At 38.0% G+C, this 27,995-nt stretch overlaps 1 protein-coding gene across 1 annotated transcript in view; it reads left to right on the top strand.

Annotated features, from left to right (window-relative positions):
* The first annotated feature begins 2,690 nt into the window (after positions 1-2,690).
* LOC135478981 (probable Na(+)/H(+) antiporter nhx-9) overlaps positions 2,691-27,995 on the top strand; it is a 65,390-nt gene continuing 40,085 nt past the window's right edge. The window contains exons 1-4 of the mRNA XM_064758671.1: positions 2,691-2,739; positions 13,425-13,670; positions 25,778-26,060; positions 27,816-27,861. Coding sequence (XP_064614741.1) covers positions 25,820-26,060; positions 27,816-27,861 — 287 coding nt within the window. The 5' untranslated portion in view covers positions 2,691-2,739; positions 13,425-13,670; positions 25,778-25,819. The remainder of the gene's footprint in view (positions 2,740-13,424; positions 13,671-25,777; positions 26,061-27,815; positions 27,862-27,995) is intronic.

The following is a 27,995-nucleotide window of genomic DNA, read 5'->3' as shown; positions in this document are numbered from 1 at the left end:
CAATATAAATACAGGTAGGATGTTGAAGTCGGCGTTAGAATGAACAGAGATTTATCACCTATCAGTTTCCAGTTCAATTAATAGTATTTTGTAAGTACGCCGTGTGCAGGTGCCGTTGTGGAAATTCAGCTAGATTCTTGTTACAGCTTGGATAAAAAGAGCGGTGGAAATCCGTCCTGCAACAAAGAGGCACATTACATACACCCTTCTTAGAGGATTTCTTCGTCGTCATATGACCCAAAAATTGTTAAGTACAACGTTAAACCTCAAGCACTCACTCACTCACTCTGTCTCAGCCTCGAGAGGGACACCCATAAGCATTCGGTCACCGAGGCGATGCCTTTAATTTTACACATAGCATGTAAGTTTTTGTAAACCAAGGCCGTGGTGTTTTATTTTATATATACGGTTTCCACTAACTTGGAGGATTAACTACCTGAAGAAATGCACGAAAAACGCCACTTCGCCAATATTTCAGCCGTATATGTTTTGGGGGGAAAATGTTCAGATTAGGTGTAAATATTATTAGCCCCTGTTAATGTTGTCTGTACAACAATTTTTGTTTGCTGGAGATCGCACAGTCCCTCCAGGCAAACTGGAGTAGCATGTTTTATAAGCCCAAGGCGAAATTTCGAATTGGAAATCCAAAAAATCGTTAGTTAACCATGCACTTACAAACACAAAGGAGAGTGGGTATACCAAAAAGTTGACTCATTTTTTTTTTCTCAATTCAGTACGACCAAGACTACTTAAAAGCCGATTGGTGAAGTAACAAACAATAAACAAGCTATGCTGAGGAATGTTTAGGGGAATATTTTGTGGAGATATCATAATTCCATCTATACTTTTATCCGATTTATATCTAATACGTAATAATTGTAGATATTCATTGATAAAATCTACAGTTTGTGATCATACTCCAAAACTGGGTAGTTCCTGCAACATGAACACTGGGCTACATACATATATACATATTGACATACATACATACATACAGACAGACAGACAGACACACATACACACACACGCACGCACACTCGCCCGCAGGCACACACTCATAGATAGGTTTCTGTTAGCGCCTCGAAGACAGGTAATGTAGCCCGAGAGTATTCCATCCGATACAACATAATAAATTATCTATAACGACTTTAGAGGACAAACTGCAAACACCAAAAAATTCTGTATATTATTTATTTATTAATTTAATTGGTGTTTTACGCCGTATTCTAAAGAATATTTCACTTATACGACGGTTCCAGTAATATTGTGGTATAAAACCGCGCACGGACCGGGGGAAACCCACGACCATCCGCAGGTTCCTGCCACCCTGAATACGGTTTAGACATTCATCAGTCAAAGTAGACAAAGGCATGACGGTATCCAATTAATAATGCGTGACAACTTTTTAATTTAAAAAGCCCAAATTAACAAAATGCATTTTGTTTGGTAGAGTGTTGTCCATAACCTGTATCTCATAAAGGGCTGTGGCAAATCTCTGCAAGAGCAGCATTAACCATATATACATAGGCCTACATGTATTAAACAAAGAACACAGAATTCCACCCTACCTCAAGGGGTGTTCTAAAGTCGACAATCGCAAGATTCATTTCTAAAAACAACCCTTAAAGCCAGTCAAGTCTTGATTGCAACTGTTCATAATATTTACATTCCAACCATTTTTGTTTTCAAAACTGTGATGACAAAACGCAGATTGATATACGCTTTTATGCAGTATAACACTTTTTTTTATTGTTTTATTTATTTTTTTTCAAAAATGTCAAGATAAAACGCCAATTGATTAAGGCTTTCATGTAGTATTACACTTTTTTTATTGTTTTATGAGTTTTTTTTTATTTCAGAACTGTCAAGATAAAACGCCGATTGATTTACGCTTTCATGCAGTATTACACTTTTTATAGTGTTTTATACAAATGGGTTGATCCATTCATATTTTGACCGAGGTGGAACACTTCTCATATAGGATTAATTTACAAAGGAATTATTAACGAAATTTGTCACACATGGTGGTAAAATCATAATTCGTCTTACATTTTGTTCATTTTCTCCCTGTCTGTTTGTGGACAGTCGTATATACTTTTGTTTCTGGCTTGTTTTTTGCAAACACAATACTTCGAAATTTTATACATTTGTAACTAAATATTTAAAATAATAATAATAATTAAAAAACCTTACAGAAATGTTCGATATGTTGTTTTTCGGTACCGGTACATGAAGGCCTATTAGTGCAGATAAAACGGCAAAATTTTTGGGTTTTTGGAAATCAAAGACGGATATTAAAATATGTTGGGCTGCTTTTTTACTTTAAATATTTGCCCTCAACTCTCAATAAGAATTTTAAGATGTTGATAATTTGCAAAACCATAGGATTGTGAAAATAATTACGTTTTCGGACATTTTTTCTCTTTCGTTGTTTTCACTAAAGTAAAAGTTATCGTATGTAAAATGTGAAAGTGGTTTTGAAATCAGCAGTCTTTAGATTTCACAACATATATCCATATCACTGTCCGATACAAATTTTTGGCCATCCAAGGCAAAATAAAGAATTTCGGAAGAGATGTTCTAAAAGGATGAAAAGAGCTCTTAATTTGCCTTACAATAGATCAGTAGCAGCCTCTGAACCTCAACAGAGCTCTTCGGTGCGCAGAGGTAAAAAAGTCAACAACATATGTTGACAAGTTAGGAACGTTGGTGTGGGAGCTTTCGGATCCAAAACGGCCTGTAAGTTTTGTTTTCTTAGTTTTATTGCGGATGTCAAGACTATGCATGCGGCCAACTGTCTTTTTGTTTCCATTTGTAGTGTCAGCGGTGGAGCAGCGACATTTGTTAGCTTCGTTTCTATGACCACCTGCTGGACTCGTTCACAGTTAAGCTTTAACCCGGTTACTCTATCACCGTTCTAACGGACACCCTCTACAGCCACGCCGACAGTCATGTACACTTAAACTTTCGGTCGGCAATGTTAAAGGGTGATCTGTAATTCTGCTGTAGACGTACTACCTGCCTTATTTACCTCCAATCTGTGAAAGCCTGCCAGTGTATGTCTAATTTTAATTATGTATTTATTTATTTCATTGGTGTTTTACGCTTTACTCAAGACTATTTCACTAATACAACTGCGCCCAGGGTGGATGGAAACCGGGTAGAGCCCAGGGGGAACCCATGACCATCTGGAGGTTGCTGGTAGACCTTCCCAGGTACAGCCAGAGAGGAAGCCAGCATGAGCTGGACTAGAACTCACAGCAACAGCATTGGTAAGAGGCTCCTTACCATTACGTTGCGCTAGCACGCTAATCAACTGAGCTGTCTAATTTTTAAGATGAAGGAAATCTTTGTAATGTACAGCTAGGAGTAATACAGCCCCAAAAGACTCCAACTCGGTTTCTTACATTGGCCTTGCATCATTGGAGTCTCGGCACTAACAGTGTTAATTCCGTACTCAACAAAGGTCCAGGCCGATTCTCTATGTTATCAAACAAGTCTTATGCAAATAAGAGACACCAACCTAAAGACCTGTGTTTTACACCCACCGCACTGCCACCATATGCCCCTTCTCACTTTAGAATAGATTTAGAATTTAGAATAGACAACTAAAGACCTGCTTTCCACCCCATCGCACCATAACCATATACCCCTACTCGCTTTAGAGTAGATTTATAATAGACGTGAAGGCTTGCACTACACATGCTCCATGGCCGTGGCCGCCACATTCCTATAGCTCCACTATGACGACATATAGCTGCTCAACATGGCAGCCACGGCCAAGGAGCATGTGCTATTTTGTTGTTGGCTCACCTTCTTAGAAAGAAAACCGAAGATATACATCAATTTACCAAGCATCAGCACCTTATTCTTTTATCCAAGCCAGTGTAGTTATGTTAAAAAATTGATTGCCTGGACACGAATGTGATGTCACAACTGGGATAAGACCTAATTGACATTTACTGTTATAACTAGGTTAACGGCTAGGTAATTAATGATCTTTTATTTTATGCTGTGCTCAAGAGGCTAGCCGACATTAAAAATAAAAATATATAATTGAAACAAACTTGCAAATTAACCTTTGTATTGTGGGATAAAATGTTAATGAGATGATTTTTCTGTTTGCTTTTTTTTAAGGCTTTCTGATCATGGAAATATGTCTTTAACTTGGCCCGTTCCTCGGACCGTCCACATTTTCCACAAATTAGATGATTTTTCACTTTTATTTTTATGCTGTCTTTGGGCATTCGAAGTAGATTCATTCAGCGTGTAAATGTTAATAAAAATTGATGTAGCCTTAGTCCTATATAAGATAATGCTGTGTGTAAAATTTTGACACTTTTGATTTGCTGTTAATACTACATGTGCAAACCTTATCATAAGTAACCGTTAGTTTTCTCAGCTGTACAAGGGACAGCATGTTTGGAATAGCCAGTTGAATGAGTTCAGACAGAAACTCTGGTCTGACTCTGGTATTGCACACTTGCGTATGTGCCACTGAGGTCAAGGGATTAAAGGGTTGAAATAGCTTACATGTCTTACTACCACTAAAGGCTAACTGTGGTTGCCCACCTGACACATACCACATTCCCTGAAGATTTATCAGGTGTGGTCAAAATGTGAAATTTACCGGGGATAGCTCCCACAGAGTAAGGGTAGTAGTGAGACAACTTTATCTCTGGGTTTGATACACATATACATGTAACATGGGAAGGTCTTCCAGCAACCTGCAGATGACAAGGGTTTCCCCCGCGCTCTGCCCGTTTTCCTGCCGACATAGTACGTGTATTCATCTGCGTGTTATAATTAACCCCATTGTATGATGGTGTCGGTTGGTTAAACAGCCTGGCGCCTAGCAGTGTATGATGGTGTCAGTTGGTTAAACAGCCTGGCGCCTAGCAGTGTATGATGGTGTCAGTTGGTTAAACAGGCTGGCGCCTAGCAGTGTATGATGGTGTCAGTTGGTTAAACAGCCAGGTGCCTAGCAGTGTATGATGGTGTCAGTTGGTTAAACAGCCTGGCGCCTAGCAGTGTATGATGGTGTCAGTTGGTTAAACAGCCAGGCGCCTAGCAGTGTATGATGGTGTCAGTTGATTAATCAACCTGGCGCCTAGCAGTGTATGATGGTGTCAGTTGATTAATCATCCTGGCGCCTAGCAGTGTATGATGGTGTCAGTTGGTTAAACAGCCTGGCGCCTAGCATTGTATGATGGTGTCAATTGATTAATCAGCCTGGCTCCTAGCAGTGTATGATGGTGTCAGTTGGTTAATCAGCCTGGTGCCTAGCATTGTATGATGGTGTCAATTGGTTAATCAGCCTGGCGCCTAGCAGTGTATGATGGTGTCAGTTGGTTAATCAACCTGGCGCCTAGCAGTGTATGATGGTGTCAGTTGATTAATCAGCCTGGCGCCTAGCAGTGTATGATGGTGTCAGTTGATTAATCAGCCTGGCGCCTAGCAGTGTATGATGGTGTCAGTTGGTTAATCAGCCTGGCGCCTAGCAGTGTATGATGGTGTCAGTTGGTTAATCAGCCTGGCGCCTAGCATTGTATGATGGTGTCAGTTGATTAATCAGCCTGGCGCCTAGCAGTGTATGATGGTGTCAGTTGGTTAATCAACCTGGTGCCTAGCAGTGTATGATGGTGTCAGTTGGTTAATCAACCTGGCGCCTAGCAGTGTATGATGGTGTCAGTTGATTAATCAGCCTGGCGCCTAGCAGTGTATGATGGTGTCAGTTGATTAATCATCCTGGCGCCTAGCAGTGTATGATGGTGTCAGTTGATTAATCAGCCTGGCGCCTAGCAGTGTATGATGGTGTCAGTTGGTTAATCAGCCTGGCGCCTAGCAGTGTATGATGGTGTCAATTGATTAATCAACCTGGTGCCTAGCAGTGTATGATGGTGTCAGTTGATTAATCAGCCTGGCGCCTAGCAGTGTATGATGGTGTCAGTTGATTAATCAGCCTGGCGCCTAGCAGTGTATGATGGTGTCAGTTGGTTAATCAACCTGGTGCCTAGCAGTGTATGATGGTGTCAGTTGATTAATCAGCCTGGCGCCTAGCAGTGTATGATGGTGTCAGTTGGTTAAACAGCCTGGCGCCTAGCAGTGTATGATGGTGTCAGTTGGTTAATCAGCCTGGTGCCTAGCATTGTATGATGGTGTCAATTGGTTAATCAGCCTGGCGCCTAGCAGTGTATGATGGTGTCAGTTGGTTAATCAACCTGGTGCCTAGCAGTGTATGATGGTGTCAGTTGGTTAATCAACCTGGCGCCTAGCAGTGTATGATGGTGTCAGTTGATTAATCAGCCTGGCGCCTAGCAGTGTATGATGGTGTCAGTTGATTAATCAACCTGGTGCCTAGCAGTGTATGATGGTGTCAGTTGATTAATCAGCCTGGCGCCTAGCATTGTATGATGGTGTCAATTGATTAATCAGCCTGGCGCCTAGCAGTGTATGATGGTGTCAGTTGATTAATCAACCTGGTGCCTAGCAGTGTATGATGGTGTCAGTTGATTAATCAGCCTGGCGCCTAGCAGTGTATGATGGTGTCAGTTGATTAATCAGCCTGGCGCCTAGCAGTGTATGATGGTGTCAGTTGATTAATCAGCCTGGCGCCTAAGCCTGCCTTAATCTCTGTAAATCTTCACTTGTATGTGATACAGAATAATGTGATATGCGTGCAGTTGGAATCTCTCTTGAGCAGGTTGTGTGTGTTTTTGTTACCTTTGGTCAAAGCACTGCGGTTTGAAAGTGTGTATTATGTAATATTGGATAGCTCTTTGTCAACTGATACTTGTAAGTTATGTACATATGATGTAGATTTTTACAATAGTCATTATAGTGTGTACATGGATGATCTGCTAAACAGTTGTTCACTAACACGGGACTGTCAAGGTATTATTGGGATTAAGTGACTTTAATGGTGCATTTTTGCAGGGATGTGGTTGGTGAATCATGAAGCAATGAACACAGGTACACATTATTGAAATCTTGACACATTACTGAAATCTTGACACATTGCTGAATTCTTGACACATTATTGAACTGGTGCATGGTTTTGTTCACGTCATACGGTTTATAATGACCATTCCCCCCCCCACATTAGTTGTGGGCCGTGTGCACAAATATACATATTAAATAGAGATAAGTGTTATTTCTCGCATTTTACATATATATACTTTTTGGGGAGAAAGAAACATTTTTTGGGGTAACTTTCCAATCTGAGCCCGGCAGTATGACATCATAGTACATGTACAGACAGAACAATAAACTTTTACATTCCTATGGTATAAAACTGGACGTCATACATTTACATATGCAGCTTTGAAATACATGTAGCTAGGTCAGATGAATGGCCTAAGCTTGCTGTTGATTGGTCTAAAATGTATGACCTCTGCGGAGGGAGTGAAAAAGAAATGCAGCATGAAATATCTCATTTTTTGCCCCATTTTCTTAAATTATTGGGGTAGAATAGCATTCACAGGATTTGACTAAGTGCGAAGCAAGGTTCGGAGGTATTATACCTTTGAGTGAATTAATGGATGAATGAAACCTTTATTTAAACAGGGTAGCTCTGTCAAATTTAACAATTGGCTCTCCCCAATTTTAACAATACATGAACATTGAACAAGTACAACAGTATACACACTTCCATTTTTTTAAAACATGAAAACAGTTAATAATACATCACTACATATATTGGCTTATAACAATTTACTGGTTGAAATAATTTTTCAAATGACATGACTTATAAGCTGAAAATATTGGTGCTGTTTTGATTAGAAAGACAGGATGATCACCTCTCCAAGCTTGACTCTTAACTTATACAGTTACTGCCTTAAATCAAATTTCCCTTGACTAATCAAGATTTACTGTAATTACTCCTGAATGAACATAGGAACGAAATGAGAAAACACAACTTCATTTTTGTACCAGTGGTATAGTAAAACAGACACTGAAAGTGACAGAATTAATGGAAGCTTTATTTTTCACTTTAATACAGTTTGCACCAATGCTGTCGCTGTGAGTTCAAGTCCAGATCCTGCTGGCTTCCTCTTCGGTCGTAAGTGGAAAGGTCTGCCAGCACCCTGCAGATGGCCATGGGTTTCCTCCAGACTCTGCCTGGTTTTCTCAAACCATAACGCTGGCCGCTGTCGTATAAGTGAAATATTTTTGACGTGAAACACCAATCAAATAAATAAATAAATAATATAGTTTGTTTTGATGAGGCCCTGTATTAAAGCAATAAAGAATATGATAGTATTGCCAGATATTCGGACAATGTATACATTAATCAAAATTTATACCTGATCACCTGTATATGACAAAAGAAATTAGGACATTTGAAAGTTCACAGCAACATGGCATAGAAGTATTATATGTTTTTCAGCACATGCTGTGAGATGAGATATCATATGACAAGGTTGTAAGCTGGATAGGAGCGACCTTTGCTGAACAAGTGCAGGGTACGAGAAGTACAGCATAACCTGATATCAGGTCCCTGAACACTTGGCGCATCAGACGTGCAAGAAGACTGCACAGAATACAGAATATAGAATGTTAATGTGGACAGACTGGATTCCTATGATTGTCTCCAGCCACAATGTGTTATAAGGCTTCAAGCCCTAGCTGCTTATAATATCTGGGATTAAGAGATGTCTTTCTTAATCCCAGCTTACATGTAAACATTTAAATGTGTCATTTTCTCATCGTCAGTTCAGTTATCATTTTGAAATCATTTGAACATTTACAAATGATAAACTGGGTTCATGGCAGGTTATGCCATTCTGTTAAATACTTCAGTTACGTTAGTTTTTAAGGCTTTCTTGTGAGTTTACAACCAGGTGGTAAAAGATGGATAGAAAGCTACAATGGTGTGATTGTGTTGTTTGTAGTGCATAGCTTGTACTTTGTGATGATCCTTTTCTAATGGCGATAGGCTTGGGTCTTACGACTACAGTAGTGGTATTGACTAAAGTCACATGTCGCAGTGAAAAGAGGGTTTATCTGCATGGTAGTGAGACAGAGAAATTCTTGATGTTGTGTTTTGTGATCATGGAAAGTTTTCTTTCAATATGAATTCTTTACATGTATTTGACGTTGAGACCATATTATGGTGGGCAGAGCCACTGTATGTTTAACTGTATACAGATTCTTTTGCGAGAGTTAGCGTAAGGTCAAAGTATTCTATTTATACACACATTGATAAAAACAGTAATTTTCTTTCATGCCTACATTCTTGTATACACTTACATACGCTCGCATGTTGCACTGTATTTATGTTTCTGTGTTCAGGTAAAAACATGCCATACAAATGCATTGGTACACCTACATGTGCAGTGATCAAAGCCTTGGTTTAATATTTGAGACACCTTGCCTGTCTCATTCTGATGAAATTATGAACACAGGACAGATAGAGAAAATATTAAAGGTGTAAAAGACACACGTTAACAGGCCACTGCTAAATGTTTGTATTTTTTCATAATACCATTTTCTCAGAATCACACATGGTTTTAGAGCTATAATGGTCAATTTCATACAAAAAGTATTATTCTTTTTGCAAAAACTTGAATGAAATCTAAGTAAATAAAAATGATAGTGTGTACTATTGATCTAAAATCTGTTTTACCTAAATGTTTATGGCAGCTTTATGATAAAGTTTTAATACCTTTAATATCTTGGGTATACCCTATTTCTTCTAATTGTCGGGACACCTAGTCAGCTCATTTTAGCCAGTATATATGTAATTGTAGCACGAATATTGAGTTTCTTTTTTTTCTCACGTGGTTTTCATGATTTTAACAACATACTCATATCATTACTTTTCCAAAAGGCTGGTAAAGAACTGTAATATTCTACTTTCAACACTACAAATATCTGTCCCAAAAAATTGGAAGAATTAGGGTACACTGTAAATAGCATACATGTTTTAATATTGGCGACAATAATATGTGTGAAGGCATGTCATGAGAAGTAAACAATTACATATCAGTGGCCTTATTTCCTTATTTCGGCATGACTAAATCCACATGTATGTTCTAGGAATTGAGCATGTGCAAGGTGTTTAATTTGTATCCTGCCAGACAGCTGTAATTGTTGTTGACGTTAGACTCTTTATCAGGGACATGTGGATTGACTATACGTACCAGAGATGCCAGGCAGAGCATACATGTACTGGTAAGTTGCCATTTAGTAATTCCCCAGGCTGCGCAGTATCTTTTCTAGATCAGCATGATCCGGAAGAGGCAGAGTTCTCTTATCAGTTGCTTTTTTTTAATGAAATTCTGTGGGCCATGTACATGTATATGCTACTGTAAACCATCACAAGGAAAGGTGCATGGAGAGCCTCTGTCTGAGGCCTTCCTTATCAAATTATTTGTTGCGTATAACGCAACCCTGTGATGAAAATATTGTAACTTGAAGTTGAATAAGGAAATAGAGATTTTAAAGAAATAAATTAACTGAGAAAAAAAGCTCTAAAAATATTCCATCAAAATCCTGGAAAAAATTTGGTTCGGTTTTTTTGGGGGTTATCCGGCAGCAAATGTTATTTTAACGATGGCCTGATATTTCAACAGTTTACACTGTGGTATTAGCAGGGGAGAGGGTAAATTCAGAAACTGTTGGTTGCCTTTTCGTCAGTGAAATGGGATACACACTTTTCCTAAAATCATTTGAAACCCATCAAGACAATGTCCTACACATACATGAAGTGTTGAATTGACATGAAATGGTTGGTTGTTAATTGTCTCCATCAAACATACATGAGGGGGCCTCTGTGGCTCAGTCGGTTAGCGCGCTAGCGCAGGGTAATGACCCAGGAGCCTCTCACCAATGCGGTCGCTGTGAGTTCAAGTCCAGCTCATGCTGGCTTCCTCTCCGCCTGTAACTGGGAAGGTCTGCTAGCAACCTGGGGATGGTCGTGGATTTCCCCCGGGCTCTGCCCGGTTTCCACCCACCATAATGCTGGCCGCCGTCGTGTAAGTGAAATATTCTTGAGTACAGCGTAAAACACCAATCAAAGAAATAAATAAATCAAACATACATGTTTTGTGATGCCGGTCACAATTTGTAATCAGGAACACTGAAGGCAGGATTTACTTATCTACTGAACACTTTATGAACGACAGGAAAACATGCACATATAGATTAGACAGATTCACACTAGCTGGTGTAACTTCAGCTATGGCACAATTGTATCGCAGACTCGGTGGTTTCGGGGCTCTGGGTTCACTTGACAAGTGACAGTACATTTTTATACAAAAACATACAGCATAGTAACAAACAAGTTTTAACAAGGTTTACAGACACACAATTCTAACAATAACGTACATGACTGGTCCTGATATGCAGCGTTGCGGTGGATTAAACAGTAGGTAGTCACCAAGCCTACAGTTCCACTGCAAGACCAGGTTAAAACAGATTATGTGTAAGGCCTGCTAACATTCACAATACAACACATGTACAGTGTGGTAATTAGAATGCTCTAAATTACACCCGCTTGTTTAATTATTTTGTGTTGTGGTGTAGCAATATAGTCTAAACATAATTAGCTTTGCTGTTGGAGTATTTTCCTGCATATTTTTGTTTGTACAGTCCAGGAGGCTGATCTGTTGTCCATCATAATGCAGTCACAAAGTAGTCATTAAAATACCATGATAAATATTATAAATTAATTAAACTTAAATTTAAAAATACCATTATAATCAAAATCATTTCATATTTCAATTTAATTTGCTCAAGAATATTTCACTTATACAACTGCGGCCAGCATTATGGTGGGAGGAAACCGGGCAGAGCCCGGGGGAAACCCACAACCATTTGCAGGTTGCTGGCAGACCTTCCCACGTACGGCCAGAGAGGAAACCAGCACGAGCTGGACTTGAACTCACAGCAATTGCATTGGTGAGAGGCTCCTGGGTCATTATGCTGTGCTAGCGTGCTAACCTAACTGAACCACGGAGGCCCCATCAGACAAATTTGTGACTGGTCTAAAATGCATACAAGATAATGGTTTAATATACACTGAATGTACAGTGTTGAATTGGTGGTCGTGGGTTTCCTTTGATCATAATGCTGGCTGTTGTGTTATATAAATTAAATGAAATAATTTTGAGTGCCGATACGAAGTCAAACACCAGTAAATAAATACATTAGCGCTGCAAAAGACTGCTGGGTTATCATATCTTGACCTGACATTTTCATAGACTTCCTTGATATTTTCGATACAAGATCTGATATTCTGGAGTGTCCTACCAATACAGGACGTGATATTGTGCAATATCCTAGCAATATTATGTTGGTAGCATCAGAGTGAAATAGCGTATGCATTGGGAACAGTGTTCCCTAGATAAATCTAGACCTACACAAACTGGCCCGGATAGCACAGTTGGTTCAGCGTCCGCTTCGGGAGCGGTAGATCGAGGATCAATCCTTGATCGAGTCACACCTAAGACTTCAAAAGAGGAAGTTGTAACTTCCTCGCTTGGCCTTCAGCATGAAGGGGATAGTGCAATGACTGTTTGACCCGTATCAGTATAATGGCTCGGGCAGGGCAGCTTACTTGCCTTCGGTAAGTTGTCTCAGTACTAAATAAAAGAGCGATGGAAATCCGTCCTGCAACAAGGGAGGCACATTACACGTACGTGCACCCTAATGATTCCTTCGTCGTCATATTACTGTAAAATTGTTGAGTACGACGTTAAACCCCAAACACTCACTCACTCACTAGATCTACACAAATATACATATGAATAATGACTGTACCACAATCATTGTGTAAAACAATGAAGTTAAAATACTAAAGTTAGGCAGTTGTGTACTTTACCAGCCTTTTCTTTGAAAAGGATATATACATGTATTTGTGTGTGTGTGTGTGCATGTGTGTGTGCGCATGGTGACTGTGTACTGTCAGATAAAACCTACAGTTAATTCATGTTTTTGTGTAGCAACCTTTGGCTCTTGGGTCATTTACGGCTTAGCTTCATTACAGGTGAACTTTGCACAGTTGAACTTTGTGTACAGACAACATATAAGATGTATTATGAGAATAGTGAAGCATGTTGTAACATCTGTAGCCTTCAGCATAGTGATACATACCAGATACCCTCTGCTGATTCATGACCACTTGGTCCAGTTTATACCTAAAGCCATTGTCAAACAGCAGGTTATATGGAGGTAAAGGACTCCCTCATTTTGTGTAATAGGGGGGGTCAGGTGTGACCCTTATCCCTCACTACTACATGGTTGAGTTATGTGTGTAAAGCTATGCTTAATGTGAATCTTAAGTATGTTCCTTTAAGTTAACAAACTTTACAGTTATTCCAGGCTGTATATACTGTAGGAAGGCTCTTGTTGAAGATATAAACTTCCTGATTGTTCATTGAAGTCATATATTTACTTTATGTTTTGATTGCAATTTGCAGCTCTTTAGCCTAACCAGGATGCTGAATGAGGCCCTGGTTGTTGCTGGCCAGGATTATTAAGCCTGCCTGTGGCAGGGCAGGACATCCCACTGTGTTCCCACCTCCTCTATCAGGATTGTGTAGTGAGTGGGGGAATTATTGGCATGAGGACAAGCTGCATTTTCCTGAGGAGAGCTACAGCTACTGGGGGGTAGACTGAAATGTTTAAGGTCTCTGTCATTTAAAACCACGCACAAGTACATATAGGTAAGTCATTTACACTTTCTCACATGCTATGGGTGTGTGTTTTAATGGTATAAGCTGCATGGACTTTAATGCCTTTTCTAATAGGTCGTGTATTTACTGTGAATAAAACAACAAGTTTTTTTTTTACCTATCAAGCTGCCCTCCTAATATACTGTATTTCACCCAAGGTTTATCATTTGACAAGTGACACACTTTTGTTGATTTTAAATAATTCACTTTACAGGTAGGCTTAGAGAGTTTTTCGTGAAGACAGAATTATATCATGTCAGAAAAACTTAAATGTTTGCCTCATAAGTGTTGCTCTACAACCATTATGTGTTTCTGAAAGTGCGTTTTTACATACCAAACTTACCAAAATTGAAATGCAGTAAACGTGGATGGATACATGCAGCCCATTTTCCTATGTGTTCATGACTTAGTGTTTGCCAAAAAACAAATAGCTCAGGTTTTAATATTTCGTCACTCCACCTATTCAGAAGCCAGATTATGCCGTAAAAAACATACTTATGCGCAAGATGAGTTGAGCGCTCTTCATCTAAATATTCCCATAATTAATAAATTGTTATTCCAATAATAAATCCGTGGCTCAGTTGGTTAGCGCGCTAGCGCAGCATAATGGCCCAGGAGTCTCTCACCAATGCAGTCTCTGTTAGTTCAAGTCCAGCTCGTGCTGGCTTCCTCTCCGGCCGTACATGGGAAGGTCTGCCAGTAACCTGTGGTTTCCCCCGGGCACTGCCTGGTTTCCACCCACCATAATAATGGATGCCGTCGTATAAGTGAAATATTGTTGAGTACGGCGTAAAACACCAATCAAATAAATAAATAAATAAATCCAATAATTGCACTAGTAAATAAGTTTGCCTAGTTACAATTTTTTTTATTTTTATCATAGGTGTTTATAATTAAAATGGAATTATATCTATTATTCCGACTAATCAGGGCAGACTTTGTTGTATGTCTGCCCTGATATTTATGCTTTGTTTTTTGGGGGTTTTTTTTGTCTTTTGTCAGTATGTCATTTTAATAATTCTCACTCATTATGCATGTCAGCAAATAAATATTGTCAATGACGTAAAATTTCACCCGTGACTGGGTTGAACATTTTGCCTGAGAGTTTTGGCAATCTTGGAAAAGTGTTTTGAGGCTTATTGGGGAGGTAGGACAATAGTGTTTTGGTAAAATGTAAGTTTCAACACAAAAAGTAGTATTAATGTCTTTTTTTAGGCGAAATTTTAGTTTTAATATTTAATATAGGAATACAGGTCTGTACCAAAAATAAAAATTATCATATGTTGAACAAAGTGATCAATGTTTAAGTAAAATGTCTGGTACATGTATTACGGGTCCATACCAAAAATAAAAATTACCATATGTTGAACAAAGTGATCAATGTTTAAGTAAAATGTCTGGTACACGTATTACGGGTCCATACCAAAAATAAAAATTACCATATGTTGTACAAAGTGATCAATGTTTAAGTAAAATGTCTGGTACACGTATTACGGGTCCATACCAAAAATAAAAATTACCATATGTTGAACAAAGTGATCAGTGTTTAAGTAAAATGTCTGGTACATGTATTACGGGTCCATACCAAAAATAAAAATTACCATATGTTGAACAAAGTGATCAATGTTTAAGTAAAATGTCTGGTACATGTATTACGGGTCCATACCAAAAATAAAAATTACCATGTGTTGAACAAAGTGATCAGTGTTTAAGTAAAATGTCTGGTCAATGTATTACGGGTCCATACCAAAAATAAAAATTACCATGTGTTGTACAAAGTGATCAATGTTTAAGTAAAATGTCTGGTCAATGTATTACGGGTCCATACCAAAAATAAAAATTACCATGTGTTGTACAAAGTGATCAATGTTTAAGTAAAATGTCTGGTACATGTATTACGGGTCCATACCAAAAATAAAAATTACCATGTGTTGTACAAAGTGATCAACGTTCAAGTAAAATGTCTGTATAAATACTCTATAAATATAGGCGAACACTAATATATAGAATGATGAGTTTTGGTCATGCAAGGAAGATGAAACATAGAATCCCACTCCCGGCCCCTCAGGCGTGTCGGCAGGCCCGCATCATCAGGTTAACGACCTTATATTCCTTATTAGAAAAATATTTAATATCCAGGTCAGATGTATGATCCACCTTACAGCTGTGTCAGCACGGTGAACAGGTGTTCATACTCATTTTGGTAACTATGGATTTTACCTGGGAACTGACTGTCATCATACGCCCATTACAGGTGAAAAGTTATTGAGTATGACATAAACAACAATCAGATGTGCTATTTGACCTAAACCTTAGCTAGGTTGTGAGAGTTCTATCCTGTCTGTGGATCCTATAAAAGCCTTTTGAGGCTGGGGATGACATCCTAGTGGAGAAAAGTTAACTGCAGTTTCCAAAATAGATAGCGGTATTTTATTAACTTTATTTACCTGTGTTGCAGAATTAAAGAACAAATTCAGTAATTAAAACAAAAAATTATCATTTAGGTTGTTCTGCAGCCTTACTTGGCCTGTTAATTGGGTCAGTTACAGTTTGTAGGCCAGGGACTATATGTTAATACATGGACTATATTAATTTTACCAGTTTCCGGATCATTAGGGATTTTATTTAATCTAATAAATAGTGTATACATGTATTAAATGGAATAAATTTTTCAGTGCAAGTGTCAACAAGATACATGTACCAGATAGTTATGGCGGAAAGCATGGCCTGATAAAATACACCCACTTTAAACTGTTCTGTAGAAAGTTGTTCCGTTGTGAAAGAGGCTAGTTCCTGACCCCCTTCGAAGTGAACAACGCTTTAAGAGGTTTAATACCCTGCTGTAAATATATTAAAACAATCAGGACTGTTTTGTACAGACTGACTTCACAAGGATGATAAAGTGGATGTTGAAGTGTAGGGCTTAGTTTGGCTGGGCATAGAAGATTATACACTATTTCCTGTTTTGGATGATACTTCATTTACTGTAAATGAGCTAAGCTTTAACCCCCAAAATGGCATTTTTAGAAGGAAATAAATGTCTTTAAATACTACTTTTAGTGCTGAAATTTACTGTAAATGAGCTAAATTTTAACCCCCAAAAATGGCATTTTTAGAAGGAAACAAATGTCATTAAATATTACTTTTAGTGCTCAAATTTACTGTAAATGAGCTAAACTTTAACCCCCCAAAATGGCATTTTTAGAAGGAAATAAATGTCAATAAATATTACTTTTAGTGCTGAAATTTACTGTAAATGAGCTAAACTTTAACCCCCAAAATGTCATTTTTAGAAGGAAATAAATGTCATTAAATACTACTTTTAGTGCTGAAATTTACTGTAAATGAGCTAAATTTTAACCCCCAAAAATGGCATTTTTAGAAGGAAATAAATGTCATTAAATATTACTTTTAGTGCTGAAATTTACTGTAAATGAGCTAAACTTTAACCCCCCAAAATGGCATTTTTAGAAGGAAATAAATGTCATTAAATATTACTTTTAGTGCTGAAATTTACTGTAAATGAGCTAAACTTTAACCCCTAAAAATGGCATTTTTAGAAGGAAATAAATGTCATTAAATATTACTTTTAGTGCTGAAATTTACTGTAAATGAGCTAAACTTTAACCCCTAAAAATTGCATCTTTAGAAGGAAATAAATGTCATTAAATAATACTTTTAGTGCTGAAATGTTTCTCCTGTAGCTTCAATATTTGATCCTTGAAGCAAACCTCACAACACCTGTTAAGACCAAAAGAGACTCTCATAATCTGGGAAAATGTGCGGCTTACTGTAATTCTTCTAAAATTTTGGACAATGTAGGAATTTGGAGACTCTTGATTATCAACATCCCAGCACCCAGGTATTTAAACTTTTGGGATCACCTCTGAAGTGGGTGACTGATTGGTATTTTCCCCATTTCGCACACCCAATGCTCATAGGGACACCCCTCTGTGATAAAGCCTCAAATCCTGAAGAAGTCTAGAATTACATGTAGGCAGAATTTTGGCTGATTTACTGTAATCAAGACATTACAGTAAGATAATGTATGACAACATGAGGCCAGCATGAAGGGGATAGTGCAACGACTGGTTGACGCGTATCAGTATAATGGCTCGGGCGGGGTCGCTTACTTGCCTTAGGTAAGGCGTCTCAGTGAAGCAGATAAAAGAGCGGTGGAAATCCATCCTGCAACAAGGAGGCACATTACATGCACTCTAAGGATTCCTTCGTCGTCATATTACTGAAAAATTGTTAAGTACGACGTTAAACCCCAAGCAATCACTCACTCACAACATGAAGCCATTTCATTACAAGAGACCGTGAAACCGTTAGCTCTGCACTTAAGGCTAATACATGGAGGTTGAGTCAGTTGTTGTTGTCTGTCTCCCTTTAAGGTACTTACTCTAATTCTTCAACCTTTTCGCGTGTTTGCCTGATGTTTATTTAAGCATATTCCAAGGGTACTATTCTGTGCAGACTGACAAAATTATACTTTTTGTGAAGCCCTCAAATTGACTTATAAAACCAGTGTAGTTTTGTCTCCAAAATCAAAGAAAAAAAAAGGGTACGTTACATACTGTAAATCACATTGAAAGTTGCTCTTTCACATGCCAAGAGGTTGAGGAATTAGGGTATGTCATCGCCTTGTATCTTTTATTGGAGTTGCCACAATGCTCTACTTTGCATTTCTACATTCAGACATTTTGAGAAAATCAATGTACAGCAACTTTTGCATTTCTCTGTTCATCTTTGTTTACTGAGCACAGAATCTGTCAGTTCTGGTCTGAATGGATTCTTCTACCATTGCTTTCATGGTCTTGGTGGAAATAAGCAGTCAAAGAATGTAATGCATGTACTGTAAATCTCCAACCTTTTCGACCTCTAAAGCACTTTTTCAGTGGAAGTTAAGCATACATTTATTATGAAACTGATATTAAAATTAATTGTTTGTGTCGCTAAACTTGAAAGCTTCATAAAACTGTGCAAATGATTTCTCCACCTCCCGTAGTTCTCTCAGAATCTTTAAGAATATTGGTTGCAGAGATGGTTGAAAAGGTTGAAGAATTAGGGTATGGGGTAGTTTGATCACCCTATCACCTACATGTACATGTATTATGCCTATGGACTTTGTACCTCGTGGGTACCCTTCAGGGCAGAGGATTTACCATGGGTTACTCAACTCTCTGCCCAACAGCTGTAGAACACAGAACCTGCGATCAAAAGGGATTTCCCAGAAGAGGAAATTAGATCCTGACCACTTTTGTATAGACACTTGTGATTGGTCAAACTCCAACAACCACTTTTGTATACACACATGTGATTGGTCAAACTCCAACAACCACTTTTGTATACACACATGTGATTGGTCAAACTCCAACAACCACTTTTGTATACACACATGTGATTGGTCAAACTCCAACAACCACTTTTGTATACACACATGTGATTGGTCAAACTCCAACAACCACTGAGCAAAGACTGCTCTAAATTACGTAACAAAAACACATACATGTACCCTAATTTTTCAGCTTTTTCAACCGCCTCTGCAAGCAAAATTTTTCAAACATTCTCAGAGAAGTACAGAATGTAGAGAACTAATTTGCAAAATTTGCATGAAGCTTGCATCTTTATTGACACAAACAAATCATTCTTACATCATTTTGATTGTAGTTGTATGCTTAAATTCCAGTGAAAGAAAGTGCTGTAGTGGTTGAAAAAGTTGAAGATTTACAGTATTTATTTATTTGATTGTTGTTTTATGCCATACTCAAAAATATTTCACTTATACGATGGTGGCTAGTAATGTGGTGGAAGGAATCTGGGCAGAGCCCCGGGGAAGTCCTCGACGATCCGCAGGTTGCCGCCTGGTGTCTTCAACATGATATTTCATTGGCTGCAGCACTTTGGCAACATGACCAGTAGAAGACACAGAATTTGTACAAATATCGATGACTCCTTCTTGTCCTAGAAAGGGGGCCTTTGTGGATCATTTGGTTAGAGCAACGTAATGACCCATGAGACCAATGCGGTCACTGTGAGTTCAAGTCCAGCTCATGTTGGCTTCCACTCCGGCCATACGTGGGAAGGTCCTCAGCAACCTGCAGATGATCGTGGGTTTCCCCTGGGCTGTTCCCAGTTTCCTCCCACCATAATGCTGGCCGCCGTCGTATAAGTGAAATATTGGCGTAAAAGACCAATTAAATAAATAAATAAATTCTATGAGAAAAATTGTTAAGTATGGCATAAAACCTCACTAATACATGTACATACTCAGATACCAGGTACATATCTTATATAAGTGTTTTATTAGCACATTAGGATTTTGTTTCAGGGCCCAGTTGTCCAAAAGTGTATTAACTCTTTAAATTTAAGCTTTCAGACTTTAAACTCAGTATTAACTTTAGTCCAGACTAAAGTGTCATTTACTGTATATTGGGATGACACTGGTTTTAAGATTTAAGATTAAGATTATGATTAAGATTAAGATTAAGATTTAAGATTATGGAAGATTACGGTAATTTCTGTTACGGTATGGAAGCGTATTGTAATCATTGTTAGTGTTTAAATTTGAAAGATTACGGTAATTTCTGTGACTATGAAAGTATAATGTAATCATTGTTAGTGTTTAAATTTGGAAGATTACGGTAATTTCTGTGACAGTATGGAAGTACAATGTAATCATTGTTACTGTTTAAATTTGGAAGATTACAGTAATTTCTATGACGGTATGGAAGTACAATGTAATCATTGTTAGTGTTTAAATTGGGAAGATTACAGTAATTTCTGTGACAGTATGGAAGTACAATGTAATCATTGTTAGTGTTTAAATTTGGAAGATTACAGTAATTTCTGTGACAGTATGGAAGTACAATGTAATCATTGTTAGTGTTTAAATTTGGAAGATTACAGTAATTTCTGTGACAGTATGGAAGTACAATGTAATCATTGTTAGTGTTTAAATTTGAAAGATTACGGTAATTTCTGTGAGGGTATGGAAGTACAATGTAATCATTGTTAGTGTTTAAATTTGGAAGATTACAGTAATTTCTGTTACGGTATGGAAGCGTATTGTAATCATTGTTAGTGTTTGAATTTGAAAGATTAGGGTACTTTCTGTGACTGTATGAAAGTATAATGTAATCATTGTGTGTTTATTTTTTCGTTTCGGCTAGGAACTTAGGCTTTCTGAAGTAAGAATTAAGTCTATATACAAAGCGTGGCCGTGAGCCTGCTCCAATTAGGCATGGCTCTTAAATTCACATTAAGGTTGGAAGCATAGATGACTTCTTTTTTTTTTCATTTGAAACATGTTTTGAATCTTTGTGTTTAGATACCTTGACTTACAATTGTGAGCACTAAAACAGGTTTCTTACAATTCCGTGATGAGGTAAGACTTGACAGCTGCGACTATCCGTGTACTTGTAGATGTTAAAAGCTTGATAAGAAAAACTTGGTAAGAAAAGCGTGGTAAGAAAAGGAGCATAGGTTGAGATTGGGAGCGTTTTCTTGCAAAATACAGAGAAAAGGAATGAAAGGTGTAAAAGATAAATATTAAAATAAAAATAAAATTTGGTTGTCTACCTGTACATGTTGTTGAAATGTTAATTGACCCTCGTATATGTTATAATAGTAGGTTAATGCCCTGAAATGATCCTGAAACCGATCACTGATCTTTATTGCATATACGAGTATGTAAAACTAGGATTTTGAGTATATGTATATATTTAAGTTGTGCATATGTATAATACTTATTTATTTATTTGATCAGTGTTTTACGTCGTACTCAAGAATATTTCACTTATACGACGGCAGCCAGCATTATGGTGTGTGGAAACCGGGCAGAGCCCGGGGGAAACCCACAACCATCCGCAGGTTGCTGGCAGACCTACCCACATACGGCCGGAGAGGAAGCCAGCATGAGCTATATGTATAATAAAGTATACAGTATCCAAACACCATGACATTATAAAATAGACATTCCTGAATTCTTGATTTCATAGTAAATTTAATAAGGAAGAAATTCTATTGATTGTTCACATTGGCAAATCATCCGTGCTATTAGAAGTTTTAGGATTCATGTCAGCAAGGGAAGTTACTCTGTAACCCTGTTTTGTAGGAGTAGAGCTGCTGACATGCTTGTGTTGGAAATCTTCATTTGTTCACTGGTCATTATCCGTATCTTATAGACTTTAAGACATTGCATTAACATAGATCCACAGCGTTCTGTTAAGATTTTTATTCATTGAAGTTTGTCAGAACTAAAAATCCATCTGTATACCACAATTTTCGTTCTCACCACACTATATAATTACTGGCACACATATTTCATCTTTATTAACGATTGCGTAATAGACCAATTTTGGCTAGTTGCTTTCAAGGTTCGTTACAGCCAATGGTAAAAAAAAAAAGTTCATGCGTGTGTAGTGGATGTCAATAGGTATGAAATGAAGTTTGTAGCGTCCCCCAAAAATTGGCTCTATGGAATGGATCTTTAATATAACACACACATGTTTGTATCTTTCATATTTGGCATTCTTCTTAAAGTTGCCTTTAAGCATGCCAATTAAATCTAGAGTCTATAAGTTCATCTATTTTTAAGTTTAAAAAAATACAGTATTTTTGTCGTTTGATCCAGATTACTGTATATAGCAACTGCAGCTTTTGTGGTCAAGAGTATCTGGAGACTGGTCAAGAAAGAAAACCAGGAATTTCGGTTTTACTTTTTCTGTTTTTTTTTTCTCTTAAATTGATTCTAAAGTATAAATAAGCCATAATCTTGATGTTTCATGGACATATTTAGTGTATGACAAATCTATCATCCCTATTAAACATGTTAAAGTTGGCAGCCTTCCAGCTAGCTTAATCCACCTGTAAGCCTGTGGCTGTAGGTATGAGCATGTCTCTGACCTCGATGAGGTAATGCCTGTGATGTTGACTGAGAAGATGTCAGGTGTGCTTTCTCAGGTGTACACTTCACATCTAAGACAGTGATCAAAGTTGATACACACCTTGTTACCTGTCCTGCTAGGCCATGGTGGAAGCAGATGTGACATGTCACTCCTGAGCTCCCCCCCTCAAGCATGCGGATAACTCAGATTTTCTTCTCTGAATTCATTGAATTTTTTTACCTTGATGTCTTTTGCAACATGGTTAGCATGAGCGTAAATCTTTTGAAAGTCATTCTTCATGCTGTGCTGTTGGCTGCAGGTGTGTGTCTGTGTTCATTAACGTAACTCTAATTTATGTATTCATTTGATAAACCTTTTATTCCGAACTAAAAACATATTTCACTGGTACGACGGCGGTGACCATTATGGTGAGAGGAAACTGGGCAGAGCCCGGGGGAAACTATGACCATCCGTAGGTTGCTGGCAGACCTTTCCAAGTATGATCCAAAAGGAAGCCAGCATGAGCTGGACTTGAATTCACAGCATCCGCATTAGTGAGAGGCATATTACTTTTTCTGGAAGGTAGGATGATATTTCACTGGAGAAATGTTAAGTTTCATCACCGAAAGTAATATATATTTTTTTTTTATACCTTTATTGTCCTTTAGAAATGCATTTTTACAGGCAAATGTTTAGAGTAAATACAGCATTGAACTGGAGTTTGTGTTAAATATAGCATATCGCATCATTCATTTACAATGGCCACATGTATTGTGATATGACTGGGAAATTGTCAATGTTGTTATTTGCTCTGATTATGTCTATTGAAATACATGTACATTACAACAGTATAACAATAGTTAGCAACCCAGGACATGAAGACACTAGTTACCAGTACTCTATAATCATGATAGTTAAATAATGCAAGCTCAGGGTAATCACATTAAAATTGTTGGTGTTTGATGAAAACTGCCTGCAACAAGGAAATGGGCATTCATATAGTGATCAGGTAATGCTCAAACGCCTTGAGCTTTTAATATGTTAATATGTTGACATAAATTTGTCAGAGCTGCAGGCGATGCCCACAAAAGGTATGTGAAATTTAAACCCTGTGCAGCTCAGTGCAGGCTGATGTCTTTTTTTTTTTTTGTGAAGCTTATTATATACTCTTTGCAACTAAATTACTGCGCAGACTGGTGTCAGTTTTCATTGTGATGCTACACTCCATTGTGTATCAGTGTGACGTTACGCCACTATACCAGCGCTGTCTGCAGTCAACAGGGCTAACTCAACTATTACTATGTATACGCTAGACTGGCTTTCTGTTATTATAATATAATAACAGAAATAAAATATTGTAGGGCCGAAATCGTTATCTGTGTGTTGAGAAGGGTAATGGGAGACTCGCGGGCGAGTTACACAGAAGGTCCAAACGACAGTAGAATGCAACGTTTGCCTCTGTGACGTTGCAGTGCATGTGTACTTCATATATGCTTCATGAGTGCGTATTGTGACGTAGTAAAGCAAAGAACACATCAGTTAACAGCTTTGTACCGTCTTGATACAGGCGAGAGGAGTTTTACGAGTTCTCCATGATGAGTATTTAAACCACCCTATACCCTTCTCACCATGCTGATAACTTATAAAGTTATGTAATATAAGTATATATAAGTTTTTGCATGTGTTGAAAATATTGGTATTATGCTCTTGGTTTTCTTGCACGTTTTTTATGCAATGACCACTTCATTGTTCTGTCCTGCGCACATGTTATTGTGTTTACTGTTGTGTCGTACGCACATGGTATTGTGTTTACTGTTGTGTCGTACTTACATGGTATTGTGTTTACTGCTGTGTCCTATGCACATGGTATTATGTTTACTGCTGTGTCCTACGCACATGGTATTGTGTTTACTGCTGTGTCCTACTCACAAGGTATTGTGTTTACTGCTGTGTCCTATGCACATGGTATTGTGTTTACTGTTGTGTCCTACGCACATGGTATTGTGTTTGCTGGTGTGTCGTACGCACATGGTATTGTGTTTACTGCTGTGTCCTATGCACATGGTATTGTGTTTACTGTTGTGTCCTACGCACATGGTATTGTGTTTACTGCTGTGTCGTAATCACATGGTATTGTGTTTACTGCTGTGTCCTACTCGCATGGTATTGTGTTTACTGCTGTGTCCTACGCACATGGTATTGTGTTTACTGCTGTGTCCTACTCACAAGGTATTGTGTTTACTGCTGTGTCCTACTCACAAGGTATTGTGTTTACTGCTGTGTCCTATGCACATGGTATTGTGTTTACTGTTGTGTCCTACGCACATGGTATTGTGTTTGCTGGTGTGTCGTACGCACATGGTATTGTGTTTACTGCTGTGTCCTACTCACATGGTATTGTGTTTACTGCTGTGTCATACACACATGGTATTGTGTTTACTGCTGTGTCCTATGCACATGGTAGTGTGTTTACTGTTGTGTCTTACGCACAAGGTATTGTGTTTACTGCTGTGTCCTACGCACATGGTATTGTGTTTACTGTTGTGTCCTACGCACAAGGTATTGTGTTTACTGCTGTGTCCTACGCACATGGTATTGTGTTTACTGTTGTGTCCTACGCACATGGTATTGTGTTTACTGCTGTGTCCTACTCGCATGGTATTGTGTTTACTGTTGTGTCATACGCACATGGTATTGTGTTTACTGCTGTGTCCTACGCACATGGTATTGTGTTTACTGTTGTGTCCTACGCACATGGTATTGTGTTTGCTGGTGTGTCGTACGCACATGGTATTGTGTTTACTGCTGTGTCCTACTCACATGGTATTGTGTTTACTGCTGTGACCTACTCATATGGTATTTTGTTTACTGTTGTGTCTTACTCACATGGTATTGTGTTTGCAGGTGTGTCCTACTCGCATGGTATTGTGTGTACTGTTGTGTCCTACGCACATGGTATTTTGTTTACTGTTGTGTCCTACTCACATGGTATTGTGTTTGTGGGTTTGTCCAACGTACACAGTATGATGTTTATAATGTAGTATGACATCATTGTACACATCACCGTATATGTCATTCTGTGATGCACCCATGTGTAGTGGAAAAAGCTTTGCCTAGAGCTGGATGTAACTATACACGTTCCGGAAACCAATATAGACTGCTACATTGAGTTACTCTTCTACAAAACTGCTATTTTCATGATTTCAGATTTTAGCATCAGCTCTCGTTGGAATTGGGAAACCAGCAAACATGATGTTGTCGGGCAAGCTTGGGCTCCTCTTGACAGCTGTAATTATTGTGTCCGTATCGCGAGAGTCCGTGGTGAGGGCTGAAGCTTTCCACAAAGGAAATGAGACAGAGGTGTTCAGTGAGCATGGAAATGCCACAAAGCATCACTCAGGTGTTACATTGGCAGGACTCAATTTCGAGGAAGTGAAAACCCCGCTAGTGATCTCATTGGTTATTATTTTTGCTGCTGTTGGAAAAATAGGTAATGGTCTTTGTTAACATATTCAAACATTAAAAGAAAAGACAAGACTATGTAGACCAAGTGTGCATATGTATTGATAAAATATCACACCCAAGTTTAAAATGCATACCGGTACATTTTATTTTTGTGATTTTGAATAACCAAGATAACGCAATTTAAATTTGAAGAAAAAAAAAACAGCTGCATTTATAAATCGGAAACTCTGCCATGTTTTTAACTTTAATGATAGCCTTACGAAATTCTGACTTTTAACCAATCAGGAGCAAGCTATTTCTGTAACCAGTGAACAGGCCTTATCAACTGTGACATCATGCAGTCTTTTTCATGACACAGAGGGTAGCTAGTGTATTAGTGACTTAAACTTATGTTTCCATTTTCTCTATGAAAATGACATATTACAAGGCCTTGTACGATTACCAGGTTAAAAGTTGATGTGTGTAGTTACCAAATATCTCAGAAAATATGGCTGTTGCCAGGCCCATTTCCTCGTGTCTCCCAGAATCACAGTGGTTATGTTTTCTTTTCTTCTAAGAATACATGTACAGCACTTGTGAGAATACCTTGAAGGTAAAGTCGTATAAAGTCCTTTATTAGTGACCCTCAGCCTTTGATTTAAGGAAATGTTTTCAAATCCAGCTTGTAGTGGGCATGTATCACAGCACTGAACTGCTCTTATGAAAAACTCGATTGGACAGATAATATTAGTGAATGGAGCATGTGTAAAAGAGGCCCCAAGATCACGAAATGATTTTAAGACTTTAAGTCAAAATTTCAATCATTAAACTGGGGGCCTCCATGGCTCAGTTGGTTAGCACGCTTATGAAGCGTAATGACCCAGGAGTCTCTCACCAATGCAGTCGCTGTGAGTTCAAGTCCAGCTCATGCTGGCCTCCTCTCCAGCTGTACGTAAGAAGGTCTGCCTTCAACCTGCGGATGGTCGTGGATTTCTCCTGGGCTCTGCCCGGTTTCCTCCCACCATAATGCTGGCTGCCGTCGTATAAGTGAAATATTCTTGAGTACGGCATAAAACACCAATCAAATAAATAAATCAATCAATCATTAAACCTGCTATGTTCATTTCCGTTATTTTTCCTGAAATTTGTTTTACAGTAGCTTACTCAGGAGTTACTTTGTCAAGCAGTGTTTTGATATGTAAGAAATAACAGTTTTAAAGTGGTTCAAACTTTTGACTTTAAGCGTATTAAAGATCGTTTCATGATCCAGGAGGCCTGATTTCTTTTTCATCCTGAGAATGCCTTGACATTCATATTGTTATGTATTCTAATGTCTTGTGCTAAGTGATTGTTTGATTGCTTGATTGATCAAGAATCATTATTTTTGAGCATTGCTTTGATACTCAAAGTGTGGGTTCAATTCCAGCCTTGAACTGTGAATTTTTGCTTGATTCCCCTCTTTCCCTATTGCTCCTGGGACCTTGGTGACAGTAAATCGTGATTTAAATTTTTGGTGGGGCCATTTGAACATTGTTGGATACCATTTTTTCTATCACCAGAATGCTGTCTGAATGTATGCTTCACACGATGAGATGTTTATAACAATGTGTGTAATTTTTGTCAGATGAATGATGTTCACCAACCACAGAGTTTAGATTGTTCACCAATTATTTAATATCTAATTATATAATATATAATAAATATAATATAATTATATTTAATATATAATTATGTCTCCAGTTTCTATAAATAACAAGTATAAAAAAATCTTCTCATAATCTTTTTTTTTTTTTTTTTCCAGCTTTCCATCATGCGCATTGGCTATCCTCAAAAGTCCCAGAATCATGGTAGGGTTAATTTTATTAGAAAGCTGATTTGAACTCATGCTGCATTAACTTTTGAAATAAATTAACATTATTACTTTACATTTTATACCTCTTGGATAGTCTGATGGTTAGAGCACCTGCCTTGAGGTCAGGAG

The sequence above is a fragment of the Liolophura sinensis genome, chromosome 12 (genome assembly GCF_032854445.1).
Source record: "Liolophura sinensis isolate JHLJ2023 chromosome 12, CUHK_Ljap_v2, whole genome shotgun sequence".
NCBI lineage: Eukaryota > Metazoa > Mollusca > Polyplacophora > Chitonida > Chitonidae > Liolophura > Liolophura sinensis.
Note: the sequence above shows the minus strand (reverse complement) of the source record. Positions and strands in the feature narration are given on the sequence as shown.